Source organism: Ovis canadensis, chromosome 9 (assembly GCF_042477335.2).
Source record: "Ovis canadensis isolate MfBH-ARS-UI-01 breed Bighorn chromosome 9, ARS-UI_OviCan_v2, whole genome shotgun sequence".
In the NCBI taxonomy this organism is placed as follows: Eukaryota; Metazoa; Chordata; class Mammalia; order Artiodactyla; family Bovidae; genus Ovis; species Ovis canadensis.
Genome location: NC_091253.1, coordinates 84,389,184 through 84,404,037, shown reverse-complemented (window position 1 = coordinate 84,404,037; position 14,854 = coordinate 84,389,184). Strand labels below are relative to the sequence as shown.

The window sequence follows — 14,854 nt, the reverse complement described above, 5'->3', positions numbered from 1 at the left end:
CAGACATATGATAATGGTCACTTGAGTGTGTTTATGTCCAGTACTGATTCAGATTAAACTTTTTGGGTTTTCTGACGCCTTTTGAGGTTCAGTATTGATTCCCTACCCAGAAAAATTGCCTGTATTCTCATAGTGCGTGATTCTATGAACAGTTTCGGGGAGTCCACAGGTGTTGAAAGTCCATCCATGAACTCACTAAACTAAGAGTTCCTTTTTTGTTGCAAAGTCCTTGAGCTTGAGAGAAAAATGTAAAGCTGAAACTGTAATGAGGCAATAGACAAGGACCTGTTCACTGTTTGACAACGTATCTGTGACCCAGCTGGATGAACAGTACAGTTTAAATCATTTGGACAGACTTCCTTAGCGTCCACGGACTTTATTTGTACATTGTGCTCTATGGTTAAATGTAAATAAATGGTCTATCAAGGATTTAACTCAGGGTCAAATAATTTAATGAAAATGAGTAGTCAGATAATATAAAATGGTGTCCTTCCTATGACTAAGCATTATTTTCTTTTAATCCTTATCAAGGATTTAGTCATCATCTTCCTGATACTATTATAGATGAGGAAACAGGCTCAGAGAGGTGAAGTGATTTACCCCAGAGTGCCACATGGCTGATAATGGTAGAGCTCAGTTGAAATTAGTTCTTCAAATGTTAAATCTACTGCTTTGTGTTTTCTCCTTAAATTGTTAGTAGTTTTAATCATATTTTTGAAAAATCAGCATGTGTAACATTTATAAATAAGTTGAAGCAAAATTTTAATTTCATCACAAAGATGTTTTGTGTAAGAATGGTGGTGTTATAAACAACAAAACTGTATGATTTCATTCCTTTGGAAATGAACTCTTCAGACTTGTGTATTAAAACCTTTCATTAGTCATGTCTTTAAATAGTGTCCTAGATTTCATTTACATGGTTTAAGAATATAGTAACAATAATGAAAATACATGTAGACTAAAATATTATCTTTAGTAGAAAAGATTATATGAACATTCCCATAGTTATTAAAATGAAGTAGGTTATTTTTTTAATGATCTTTAAAAATAATGCCTTTAAAATAATAGAATATTCTTACATCAGGATCTAGTGGTGGGTTTGTTTTTTAAAGTTTAAGCACAACTACTTTAATTGTATTAGTAGAGGCAGATTTAGGAAGATTCTCCCTATTTCTCTTCTTTCTTCTATAAAGGGTGTCACTCAGATTGACAATGACCTGAAATCTAGAGCATCCGCATACAACAACCTGAAAGGGAATCTTCAGAATTTGGAACGAAAGAACGCGTAAGCATGTCAACTATATGTGAATAATTTAGAATTGGAGAAGCACTGTGGCACAGGGGTCCCCAATCTCTGAAATCTAGTGCCTGATAATATGAGCTGGAGCTGATGTAATAATACTAGAAATAAAGTGCACAATAAATGTAATGGGCTTGAATCATCCTGAACCACCTGGCCCTGCCTCCCTGGTCATGGGAAAATTGTCTTCCATGAAACTGGTCCCCAGTGCCGAAAATGTCAGGGACCACTGTGTATTGTACGTTGCAGATAAACGGTTGTTGGGGGTTTTAGTAAGTTCCAGTTTGTGCCGTTTCTATAGTCAGATGGTGTTTTTTCACTTGCTCATTAATTCAGGCTAGTCAAAACAGATGCGAGGCTGATTTATTATGCTCGTCTCATACATAATACTTCTGAGCTGGGTCCTGGTTTATCCTTTATCCATCTGATTTTTCACTGTAAAAATTATCTAAAGTTAATTGTTTTAAATTAAATCATAATTTAATTACATAGCAATTATCTGCTGCTTAAGAGGATTCTATAGAAAAATCCTTTTTAATGTAATTCTCATTCTTTAATTTATCTGTTTTTATGTTTCAGTTTTTTATGCTAGGTTTTCTTAAAATAGAACACTCTTCTTTTGGTTGATCTCACTATAGTATGACTACTACAAGTGTAGCTTTAAGCACTTAACTCTTCAAGGTATACATTCGTATCCCAGAGGCAGAATTGACTTGTCCTGTCGAGTACGTACAGGGCAAGTCATTTTCAGTGTGAAATCTACTGGGAGACCAAATGAAGACTTGTATTCAAAGAGTTGATTGTTGGGTTAACTAACCAAAATTGATACCCAAGGAGAGGGAGGAAAATCAAAGGTTGTGCTTAGATGATACGATTTCATAATTATGGTGAGGTAGACTTTAATTGATGCTGAATGAGTAACGCTTTCCCAGTCAAGACATTATATATATATAATCAAGAGAAGAGCTGAGTTATAATAATTAAAACAAACGCAAAGAGAAACACTAGAGGCATATTCTCATAAAATTTTGACATTTCTTTGGGTTTAGATATGGGAAATATTCAGCTAAATTTTGGCTTCTTGCTATATCAAATGAAAATGTTAACTCGGGCTAATCCCTCTCGAGATGTATGTGTAGTATATGTAACTATACTTAGCCTGCTGTATCTTTACTTGTGTTATGGAACCACATAATTATCAGTCTAATGATCTTTTTCTTATTCCTCAGAGGGAGTTTGCTAACTCGGAGTCTAGCAGAAATTGTGAAGAAGGATGACTTTGTTCTTGACTCAGAGTATCTTGTCACGTTACTGGTCGTAGTTCCCAAGTATGTCTTTTCATTACAGAAGGTTTTTACTTATTAAAATACAAGAAAAATGTTAGTGTCTGACACTGTAATTTGAAGTTTTCCACAAAACCCGAGTGTAAATGGAATATCACCTTGTCATTTGTTCTGTCAACCAGCATATACTCACATGGCACATACAGTGGAATTTCGTTCGTAACCTGGTAATAGAGATGTCAGTTATAAATTGAGATTCTAAATCAAGTTCAACTTAGTAGAGTTGACCCATTAAAAAATTAGCTAATGCTAAACTATTGGATTTTTAAAAAAATACTGTTTTTAGATATTTCAAAATAAGTTCTTTTTTGAAAAATCTTTATGATTGATTAGGATGAATTAAACCCTCTAAGAAGTAAAGGATTGGATTAGAGCAAAGGTTAGCATATCTTTTATATAAAAGGCCAAATAATATTTTACCCTTTGCAAGCCATATGGTTTGTGATACAGCTACTCAACTCTGCCACATCAGTTTTGTGGTTGTAGCTGAAAGCAGCCATCCCCAGTGTGTGCGTGAAGCGATGCGGCTGGTGTCAGTAAAACTTTATTTACAAAAACAGGTACAGGTTATGGGCGTAGGTTGGGTTGGATAATTCTTTGAACTCTCCTCTAGATTAGGCCTTCCATATTAATTAACATTTGGGCCTAGTTCATCTTGATAAAATGAAATCTTTTGAAGGTTAGAATTCTGTATGTGTGGGTGGGTGGCGGAAAACACTGTTAATGGTTTCATTTCTGACCTGCACTGAAATGTTAGCATCAGGAAATCATTGGGGGATCCAGACTGGCATGGGAGATTTGGGGACTCTTCTCAGCATTATTCATAAAGTCTTCTTTTGATGTGCTCTCCATTTTTATCTGGCTAGGAAACTGGGAATATAGGAAAATGATGCCTCCTGGAAAGGGGTGGGAAAGTACCTCTGTTTAATTTACAGTGGCGACAATATCATCTGATTTTTGCCTTTCCCTGCTTACTGCAGAATAAGAAAACACTGATTATTTCTGAAAAATTTCTGTGTATTTGTGTTTTTATGCTATGCATGGAAATAACCTTTGCCCAGATAAAAGATTTGTCTTATGCAACCTTTGTTTAAAATTTGTGTTTAAGACAAGAAATTTTCATAGTTTTCTGTACACTGTACTTGAAACCTAGGGTCAGACCTAGGGTACCTTGTATAATGGCTTATTTATTATCCTGGCTACAGTACTAACAATCCAGTTCTTTATTTTGTGTTGCCACACCCACAAAAGCCAGCGGTCTCTAGAGAAGGCTGCTGCACAGTGACCCGTGGCCGCTTGGCTCACTGTCGCTCTGTTGACTCAGTGCTTCCTGGTGCCCTGTGCTTTCAGTACATGTGCTTTCACCCGGCGCTTCTGAATGGCCACTGAATAAAGACGTTAGTGATTTCAGCATGGCTTCTCTCTCTCTCTCTCTCTCTTCCTCTCTTCCTGCTTTGCTTTCTTCTTCTTTTTTTTTTTAGTGAGGTAATATAAATTAACCCTGAAGTTTAAAAATAATTTCAAATCTCCGATTTGCTTTGCTTCTCACCCAAACTGAGTTGTAGGGTGTGCCTCTTTTGCAGTAGTTATTGGATGTAAGAGATGGTGAGTTATGTTTCCTCCTTCACCACTCAGTGTATTTCAATTCATTCTCTGTAGGAAACTTGATTTTTCTTTTGTTAGATAGATTTGAGATATACTTACTATAGTTGAATTTCCTATTTGTCTCATAATTTTTTCCTCTTTCTGGGTTTGGCAAGAAGTAGGACTTGTTTTTCTCTTCTGGTAACTTAATTGTACCTTTTCTGCAGGTTAAACCACAATGACTGGATTAAGCAGTATGAAACACTAGCTGAAATGGTAGTTCCAAGGTCTAGCAAGTAAGTAGTAGACTTAAAAGCCTGCTCATGCCTAGAATTCCTTTGATAGTTTGGGTGTTGGATTAGAAAATATCTTTATCTTTTCTTTGTGGTAAATTTTATAGTTTTGGAACCATCTTTTTCACCTAATAAATGAATTATATTAGCTCTAGTTATTATAATTTTAGACTTGGAAGGGCCTTTGCACAGTCTCACCAACCCACTCATGTTGATAGATGTGAAAGTTTGAGGCCACAGAGCTGAAGTGGTTTGCCCAGAGTCGCATATCTCATACGTGGCATAGATGTAACCAGAACCCAGGTCTCCTGTGTGGTACTTTTTCTGCTGTACCACCTTCTCAAGATCCTTCTTTCAGTACTCATCTCATACCTACTGTGTGTCTATAATTCCCCATTCGTCTTGTTAAGGAAGTATGCCGAAATGGCTACCAGGGTACTGTGTTGCTCTGCAGATATTTACTATCACTTTCCAGTGAGCATAGATTCTGCCTAATCTGTACTTTCCTTTGGAAAAAAAAATTACTAAGCATTTTTGAACTTACAGATTAATATTCATTGTCTAATTTGATATTTACAACAGTTCTGTGAAGTAGTTTGGGCAGTTGTTACACTTTTTCTCATAGATGAAGTAAAAAATGCAGAAGAGTTAAGTTGTGGCCTAAACCGTATGGCCATAAAAGTGTCAAATGGCAAAGTCAGGACTAAAAATTCAGGTCTTTCCACTGCAAGTTGTGCACTCATGACACTGTAGCATATCATCTTTTCCTGTATTCTGCCTTTCCACATGAGATGCTTGCTAAGAAAATGTAAGTACAGTGTGTATGCTCCCCCAGAGAATTCTTGTGTGTGTGTATCCCTCAAGAGGTGTCAGCATGATGAAAGGGAAGTCTGGGAGGCAGTAGAGAAGTGGTGTTAGTAAGGCCAGGCCCATGAAATATTTTCTTTCCCAGTTTCATTGTGTCATATGGGAGGTAGCTTAGTATAATGGAAAGAGTCCTGGACCCAGGAATCTTGAGTTCTTTTGCTGGTTCTGCTACCAACTTGCTGTGTGACCTAGGGTAAGTCTTTTAACTTCTCTGGGCCTCATTTTCTTTGTAAAATGAGCATCATGCCTTCGCTGTACACATTATGAGGTCCTTTTAAGACTCGAGATATATGAAGTAGGAGTTCCCTGTTGGTGCAGTGGTAAAGAATCCGCCTGCCAGTGTGGGAGACATGGGTTCAATCCCTGGTCTGGGAAGATCCCACATGCCTTGGAGCAGCTGAGCCTGTCGCCACAACTACAAGCTCACACTTTGCAACTAGTGAAGCCTACATTCCTAGAGCTGGTGCTCTGCAACAAGAGAATCCATCTCAGTGAGAAGCCCGCACACCACAATGAGGAGTAGCCCCTGCTTGCTGCAACTAGAGAAAAGCCTCACAGCAGCGAAGACCTAGCACAGCCAAAAAAAAAACAGATAAATAATTTTGAAAAGATATGTAAAGTAGGAGGTAATATGAATCTTGCAGTTTCCTAAATGCTGACCTTTTTTTCTTTTTTTTGAGAACAAAACCACAAACTTGTGCTCATTGTGAATTTTTTTTCCCATTTTTGGGGAGTGCTTTCCATTCATATTGGCCCTTCACATGGTAAACTGAAGATTGAGGTTGTGTCTTGATACTGGTTTTCCTCTGAAGCTGTTTATCCGGATGAATGACACATTCTTAAACCTTGTTCTTTGGAGTGCATTAAAGCCACAGAGATTGGCTTGACATTTGGGGGTGGGGGAGGAGGAGAGTGAGGACACAGTGCGCATGGCATGCCCTCCGGCGCTGTGGTGAGCTGAGCCTGAGCCCAGGGGAGTGGCATGTGAGCCCAGATTTACTCAGGAAGAAGGACTTTAGAAATATTCAGACATTTACATCTTTTGAAAATCACTTTAGTAGTTTAAAGGAAAAAATTTCAGATGCTGCCAGTTGAGTATAGGCGATACCTATCTTCTGAATGACCCCCAAGTGTCCACTGACTGCCTGAGCACCTCCAACTCTTCCTCACTCAGTGAAAACATCTGTTCATCTGTTTAGCAGTTCTAAAGACGGATTTCAGATCACCTCCTTGAAAATGTATTTGAGTCATTAAGAACAGGGCAGTAGCTCAGCCAACCCTGAAGAGGATGGTTAGTTTATGTGAGGCAAACAAGTTTTAGTGAGTCAATCTGAAATTCTGTACACTGTTTAGGAAAGAGCTCTATGAGCTAATGCTGGATTTTTTGCTTCTCCTAATAACTAACATTTTTGAGTAATTACTATGTGCTAGTTATTGTTCTAAGTGCCTTATTTTAAAGGGAATTGTACGTAGCAACATTGTCACTTGTTGCCTTTTGGCACAATACTTGAGTGGTTACTCTTGGAAGCAGTGAAGATGAAAGTGGACTTTGGGGAAGAAGAATAGATTGAAAAAGACCATCTTTAAACCTAAAGACATAATTTAAATTAAACACAAAATCTAGCTATTTGCAAAATGTTCTCCATAAATCTTGAAAGACTGGACCATGTGAAATACTGCTGTCATTGGGTGGCTAAGTGCCGCATCGGAGTTCACACAGCCAAAGAAGTGGGAGCTAGACTATTGTTCTGCTGCTTTTTGTTGGAAAAACTGTTCAAAAAGAGGTGCTTTTCACTTATACTTTCACAATTACCGCTTAGCTGTTTGTCTCTACTTTTTGCCTGTTCAGATAAACTAGTTGGGTCAGATCATTGGTTGACTCTGGCCTTTTCTCTGTTGTGGGAAACAGCACCACAGACTTGGTGGTGCTTCACAGAAGCTTTTTTGTTCAGGGAGCTGGAGTTCTAGATGAAGCAGAGGATGCTAGCAGGGAGGACCTAGAAAAAGATGACACTAGCCGTTGTGCAGAGAAAAGTTTCACCTGTGCTTTGGAGCCGGGTTTGCACAGATAATTTATGAAGAAAAGCAGGAAAGATGCTTCAGCAGTGAAATGGGTCAGTTGATTGGAGCAGAGCAGATGGCAGAACTGAGCCTTGGGAGAGAGGTAAGAAGGGAACAGGCAGAGCCTGTAAGCTCCAGAAGCACTGCCACACACGTGGGTGACTGAAAATGCCATGAGGCAGCTGAAAGCACTGACTCTTAGTTTCGTCTTGGCTTGGTTACACAGGTGAGAATATACCGTTACTGCTTGTACACAACAGCAGAATTGAATGCAGCGAGTTTGGAGACTCAGACCTGCAGCTCACAGACTATCCCCGCTTAATTTCTGCCTTGGTTTTTAAATGAAGTTCTGCCCACTTGGTAGCTGCCTTGCTTTGGATTTGATGGGCACTGGGTGCAAGAACTAAGTGTAATAGTCTTGAGAGGGCACAAATTAAAAGGGATGGGCCAGGTCTCTGGGGGCAGGGTGGGAGAGAAGAGGAGAGAATTCAGGTTCCAAAAGAGAAGAGGGTGTTTAGCCAGGAAGCAGGGAAGAGTCTGGAAACCAACCAGTTGCTGGACAGTTTGTCCTTGGCTGGCCTGCTGCTGATACAGATTGAAAATCATGGTTCTTAGAGTTTGGAAGCTCTTCTCGAGTTAATGCTTAATTTTGTGGGTTAGGAAGAAATGTACAAGGGGCCTATTAAGACACTGTAAGTAAAAACATAAAGACTGTGTGTCCTCAGTGTTTGAGGCAGTACAGCTGAAAGGCACTGAGGGGTTCAGGAAGGGCTGCCATTCCTTTCCGTTTGTTCTCCTCCCCTTGTTTCTGAATTCTGCCCTCAATATGAATGTGAGCAATAAATATAAAGCTTTAAATGGACTTTGTCTTCCTCTCTCCAGTGTTCTCTCAGAGGACCAAGACAGTTACCTATGTAATGTCACCTTGTTTAGGAAGGCAGTTGATGACTTCAGACACAAAGCCAGGGAAAACAAGTAAGAGGATTATTTAAAAAAATGTTTAATTTGTTAGATTACCTATATTTCCTGTGGACAATTTTGGCTTTCTTTTTTTTCCTAATTTAGATTCATCGTCCGTGACTTCCAGTATAATGAAGAGGAGATGAAAGCAGACAAAGAAGAAATGAACAGGCTTTCTACTGACAAGAAAAAGCAGTTTGTATGTGTTTTTAGTATTTAATATTATCAGTGTTAAGCAGAAAAACTGGTACTGCTTTTCTTTAAAAGAAAAAACTTTTCTGATTTTGATTTGTTATTTTTTTCTATTAAATAGTCAAAATGAGTTTTCTCTAAGCAAGCTGAGATCTGTGAATTGTTATCTTAAAATGTATGTTTTAAAATTAATGCAAGTCTGTATCAAAAGTTAATTTTAAATACAGTGTTTTGATTAATGCCCCTGTAGTGAGGGGTCATTTTAGTTAAGTAATTGTTCTCTCTTTTCAGTAGGGTAATTGTTTTCTCTTTTCAGTAGGAAATTTCATTTTCTTGAGGCAGAATTTCTTTTTTTTAATGCTGTAGTCTTTACTGAAGGAATTTGTATTTACACCATTGGTGAGTTAGTATGTTCTAGGCACAGTGGAGAACAGGGATGGAATTGTGAGTGAAAGATAGTGTTGACTTTCTTGCCATCCTCAAGTAAAGGATTTTTGTGAAGATTAAAGAGTGTATGGAAGGGAAAACGTGATGAGTGAAAATGTGCTTCTCTTATAATGCAGGAGGAAACAAAAGCACATTCCATTTACAGCTATTTCCAAGTACTTTATAAACCGTAACATCTCAGTTGGGAAAAACTAACCCTAATGAAGTAATGTCAAATAAAACCAGCTGGTTGTGGGGGAGATCCAATACCATAAAAGAACAGATATTTTAACCAGAGACTTTCACTTTGTTGTGGTGTTATCCTCTTTGCGTAAATGGATTGCTATATCCAAATGAGCCTAGTAATATTACCCAAATAACTGTTAGCTGAACTGATCGTGTGTGTCTTTTGAGTATGGAGAAATGGTAATAAGTTGTTTGAAGTTTGTTTCTTTAAAGAAGTGTTTTTATTTAGTACTAGGAATCATCCTGAATAGTTTAATAAGTTCATAAAGAATTTATGCTGTCAAAATAATAGAATCATTAAGAAATTAGAACATAATAAGCAGGTTTTAGGGATCTGAGTCAACCCCCTGATTTTATAGATGAGAGAAGTAATACTTTTAAGTAAGTATTAAATGACTTACTACATAACTATTTTTCCTGTTCTGAGAAGTTGTTTGTAATTAAATTCTATTTTGAATGTATTAAATGCTTAACAGTATTGGGTAGTAAATTTAGATTTTTATACTTTGGTTTTCAAATCTATAGGACACTTCTATATTCTGTATCATTTTAAGTGACTTTCACTATAGTATATGCCTTTTTGAGAATTCCCTGGCAGTCCTGGTGGTTAGTACTTTTACTACAGGGACCATAAGTTTGATCCCTGATCAGGGAACTAAGATTTGCAAGCTGCACAACATGGCCCCCAAAAAGAAAAATACACACACATACATGCCCTTTTCTGTGTAGTGAATAGAGTCAATGGATATTTGTATCTACTGAGGTTACACAGTAGTAGCTAAACTTTTCATCTAATATAAGGTAAAGTATGCAAGATATGAGAATAATGAAACATTTTTAAAGTGAATTACAATGTGATTGGGGCTTCCCTCGTAGCACAGATGGTAGAGAATCTGCCTGCACTGCAGGAGACCTGGGTTTGATCCCAGGGTTGGGAAGATTCCCTGGAGAAGGGAATAGCTACCCACTTCAGTATTCTTGCCTAGAGAATCCCCATGGACAAAGGACCCTGGCGGGCTACAGTCTATGGGGTCCCAAAGAGCTGGACATGACTGAGTGACTAAGCACACAGACACATAAAGTGATTGAATTCTACTTAAGATTCTCACTGGATAGTCACTCCTTTAAAAATACTTGGTTTATCTGATTTCTAACTGCCATTTTCAAGACCAAATTTGTGGTGATTCTTTTCTGTTTTGTGGTGATTCTTTTCTTTCTTTCTTTCTATAGGGACCACTAGTACGGTGGCTGAAAGTGAATTTCAGTGAGGCGTTTATTGCGTGGATACATGTGAAAGCTCTGAGGGTTTTTGTTGAATCTGTTTTGAGGTAAAGAAAGCTCATTGAGAAACTTGGAACTAAAGAATGTGTAGATCCCTTGGCATTGCACCTCTTCATTGAAACACAGTCTGCTAATAGGAAATTGATTTGGGGAAACCGAAGGGCTACTTGTGAGGGAGAAATTGTCAGTATCATACTGCTTATGACGTGCATGTTGGTCTTGCCCTTAATACCGAGTTTAGAAAAAGATCATGCTGCTGTGCTCTGGTTCTTTCCATATTCTGTGCTTAAGTTAAACGTAGGTTATATAAGTCAGTGTTTGTTTAAAAGACCTATCACATATTTTACATGTAGTTTGATACACAGTATGCCTTATTTGAAGTCCTCGTTTCATAGTAGCCTAAAATATTTTATTACTTTGAGATACTTAAAATCTCAACCATCTTGTGATGCTTTGTACATGTTGCTCATATTAGAAATAGTTCAAAATACTTATCTGCCATCATGCTATTTGTAAATTTCTTTGAATTTCCATAGTAGATGGGTAATCTCATGCCTTTCTTCCCCCTATATTCTTTATTATCATAAAGGAATCAATAGTTGACTCTCCATATTCTTGGGTTCCAAATCCTTGGACTCAACCAACTGTGGATTGAAAATATTTGAACAAGAAATTCCAGAAAGTTCCAAAAAACAAAACTTCAATTTACTGGGCACTAGCTATGATTTACATAGCATTTGCATTTTACTTACAACTAATTACATAGTATTTACATTGTATTATAAGTAACCTAGAAATTATTTAAAGTATATAGGAGGATACATGTAGATTATACGCAGATCTTAACACCATCCTTGGATTGGTGAACATCCTTGGATTTGGTGTTCACAGAGGTCCTGGAGCCAATTCCCTGCGTATACCTAGAGAACATCCTTGGATTTGGTGTTCACAGAGGTCCTGGAGCCAATTCCCTGTGTATACCTAGAGACACTGTACTGTTTACATATTATCACTGTCTGCTGAGGGTGGGCATGCTGCTGCTGCTAAGTCACTTCAGTCATGTCCGACTCTGTGAGACCCCATAGACAGCAGCCCACCAGGCTCCCCCGTCCCTGGGATTCTCCAGGCAAGAACACTGGAGTGGGTTGCCATTTCCTTTTCCAATGCATGAAGGTGAAAAGTGAAAGTGAAGTCGCTCAGTTGTGTCTGACTCTTCGCAACCCCATGGACTGCAGCCTACCAGGCTCCTCCGTCCATGGGATTTTCCAGGCAAGTACTAAATTACCTTAAAAATTGAAGACTAATTAAAAGTAATTCCTAGTAGACAGTTGGCTCTCATTTTAAAGATTTCTAATGGATGGTGAGGACCAGAGAAGGTGTTGAGTTTCTGAACTTGTGAAGGTGGTTATTAAAATGAGGCACCCTCTCCCCATTAACTGTGATTAAAGAAGAGTATGAGAATACTTGCTTTTAAGCAGAAAATCTCTGCATATGTTTGCTTGTGTTACATCCTGTATTTCTGCTTCTTTATAAGGTATGGCTTGCCAGTGAACTTCCAAGCAATGCTCCTTCAACCCAATAAGAAAACAATGAAGAAACTAAGAGAAGTGTTACATGAATTGTATAAACATCTAGACAGCAGCGCAGCAGCTATTATTGATGTAAGTATTTATTAGCCTGGTAGAATAGGAACTGGATGAATTTCAGAAAAAAATTATTGGAAGAAGATGTTATTTAATTGCTTTAAGATTCTCAATTTGTTAGTAAATAATTTACCTTGCTTACTCCATTTTATAGTAGTTGCTTCTTGGTATTTCTAAAAGCCAGTCATTATCTTGCTGTAGATCTGATGTTTATAGCTGCAGAAATACCCACACAAGCAGTGATACTAGTTGTTTACAAGAATTACAAATTGCAGAGAGGAAGAAAATAAGTCATTACTGTAACTTTATTTGGTAGAAGTAGCAGTCAATAGATGAGCATTTTTATAGAGAATTATCATTTCTCTAAAATGGTGTATGTTTATATCTTGTTTAAAACAGAAATGTATGATCATTTATGCATACAAAAGCATACAAAAATGTGTGCTTTTTGTTGCTGCTGTTGTTTAAAATTGTAGCAGGCTTTTATATTTTTCGTTTCAAATAGCTTGCTGATATTTTCTCTCTAGTTTAGAATGGCAGTATTTCACATGTGCATTAGTTAGAACCCATGGGAGAAAAATCAAGGTTTCTTAATGGAACAAAATGCAGGAAATGACTCTAAATTTTCATGGAATTGTTGATAATATGTAAAGTCTAACTCCCATGCATAATTTCATACCAGTAAATTCTTACAACATGCATGCATACTAAGCGGTATCAGTAAAAATCACAGTTGGTTTATTTTTATCATCATTTTATAAGCCTTGTGTCTCATAAACTCAATACCCCAAGCCTGAGACTAAAAAAGTAATTTTATACAGTATGCATAGAAAAGGATGGTGGAGTCATGGTTAAACCCACATAGGCTTTGAGGGCAGAGTACTTGAATCTGGCATTACTACTCACTTACTCTGTTTCCCAGGGCAGGTCAGCCTGAGATTGTTTCCTTATTTGCAAACTGGAGTTAACAATGTCAAACTCAGATTAAATTAGGAAAAATGTATAAACTTAGCCCAGTTCATTAAGAAGGTACAAGCATACCTCATTTCATTGTGCTTCCTTTCATTGAACTTTGCAGATACTGCATTTTTTTTTTTTTAATCTTTAATTCTTACATGCATTCCCAAACATGAACCCCCCTCCCACCTCCCTCCCCACAACATCTCTCTGGCATTTTTTTACAAATTGAAGGTTTGTGGCAACTGTGCATTGTCAGATGATGGTTCTCATTTTTTAGCAATCAAGTATTTTTAAATTAACATAAGTACATTGTTTATTAAGACAAAGGCCATTGTACACTTAGTAGACTATAGTAAGTGTATAATAAGTGCATATCATTAATATGCAGTGGGAAACCAAAAAATTCATGTGACTTGGCTTATGGTAACACTTGCTTAATTGCGGTGGTCTGGATCAGAATCTGCTATCTCCAAGGTATGCCTGTGAATGGTAATATTTTTTTTCTTTTCCTTTTTTCATTTCTCTAAGTACTTAGTTGAATAATCATCTGACTTTTCCGTAGGCTCCTATGGATATTCCAGGCTTAAACCTGAGTCAACAGGAATACTACCCCTATGTGTACTATAAGATCGATTGCAACTTGCTGGAATTCAAGTAAAATGAGCCCTCCAGACAGCCCTGTCCTCGTGTCGTGTCGGTGTTTGCTAACAGACATAGGCTGCAGTAGGGCTGCACTTTTAACTCTCTTTTACCCCTTGCTTGCTTCTCACCTTCTCTCCTAGGCGCCTTCTCTCGTACAGGTCCATTTCGCAACATTTTCTTTTTAAAAGGAAACTATATGTCTTGTTTCTTTTTATTGATCAGGTCTGTAAATGTGTACTGAAAAAAAAATCAGAGTTTATTTATGAATTGAATAGTTTATTTAAAAAGAAGGTCTTTCCTCATCCATATTGTGGTATGCATTAATTCCATTTGTTACTATTGTGACAGAAGCCTTGTTTACAAGGGAATGGTGTAAACAGTTATGCCATTTTGTTCACTGTATTTAGTAGACATAATTGTTTATAGTTACTGAATCGTGATGTAAAGAAAATGTGACAATATTCAGGTATGTGCTTTCTGAATGTTTTAAATTACAATCTCTGAGCACTGTTGACACCCACAGGAGAGAATAAAATTACCTGTGCAAAGGTGGGTTGTGGTGTGCGTGACTTCCAAGAGTACAGTTCAGTTTGAGAGCTTAATGAATGGTGTCGTGGCTGATGCCCTGCCCTGCTTTCAGGATTGTGCTGTATATACCAAGAGGTGACCACCGTGGCTGACTCGCGTGATGATTCAGGTGTGCCAAATCTGGGTCAGAGCACCAATTGGAAGATTATTTTTGAACATGTGATGGGTATTTATATTTGCACACTAGACTTTGGGGTATCTCAGTTAGGAAGTAGGGCCAGTTTTGAATAAAGTTTAGTAGAACTCTGCTGCTTTAGTCGTTTGTTTTGTCTTAAGTCCTTATTTTATGTTTGTTTTTTAAGATTGTTAATTTTGCCCTCATCTTGACATCTATGTTATTTTTGATGCAGTTTGAAAAGAGGCATGGCTAGCCTTATAGATCTCTGGAATAAGACTTAGGTTAATGTCCTGAGTGAGCTTTTGGAATCAGGTTTTGTGGCAGTGCTCCCTTTATTATGCCCTCACAGG

General features: G+C 37.6%; 1 protein-coding gene across 1 annotated transcript in view; it reads left to right on the top strand.

The window, feature by feature from the left end:
• ATP6V1C1 (ATPase H+ transporting V1 subunit C1) overlaps nt 1-14,634 on the top strand; it is a 40,307-nt gene extending 25,673 nt beyond the window's left edge. Inside the window, exons 6-13 of the mRNA XM_069601135.1 lie at nt 1,194-1,285; nt 2,530-2,628; nt 4,455-4,523; nt 8,331-8,423; nt 8,514-8,607; nt 10,503-10,600; nt 12,088-12,214; nt 13,719-14,634. Coding sequence (XP_069457236.1) covers nt 1,194-1,285; nt 2,530-2,628; nt 4,455-4,523; nt 8,331-8,423; nt 8,514-8,607; nt 10,503-10,600; nt 12,088-12,214; nt 13,719-13,814 — 768 coding nt within the window. The 3' untranslated portion in view covers nt 13,815-14,634. The remainder of the gene's footprint in view (nt 1-1,193; nt 1,286-2,529; nt 2,629-4,454; nt 4,524-8,330; nt 8,424-8,513; nt 8,608-10,502; nt 10,601-12,087; nt 12,215-13,718) is intronic.
• Nucleotides 14,635-14,854: the final 220 nt, after the last annotated feature.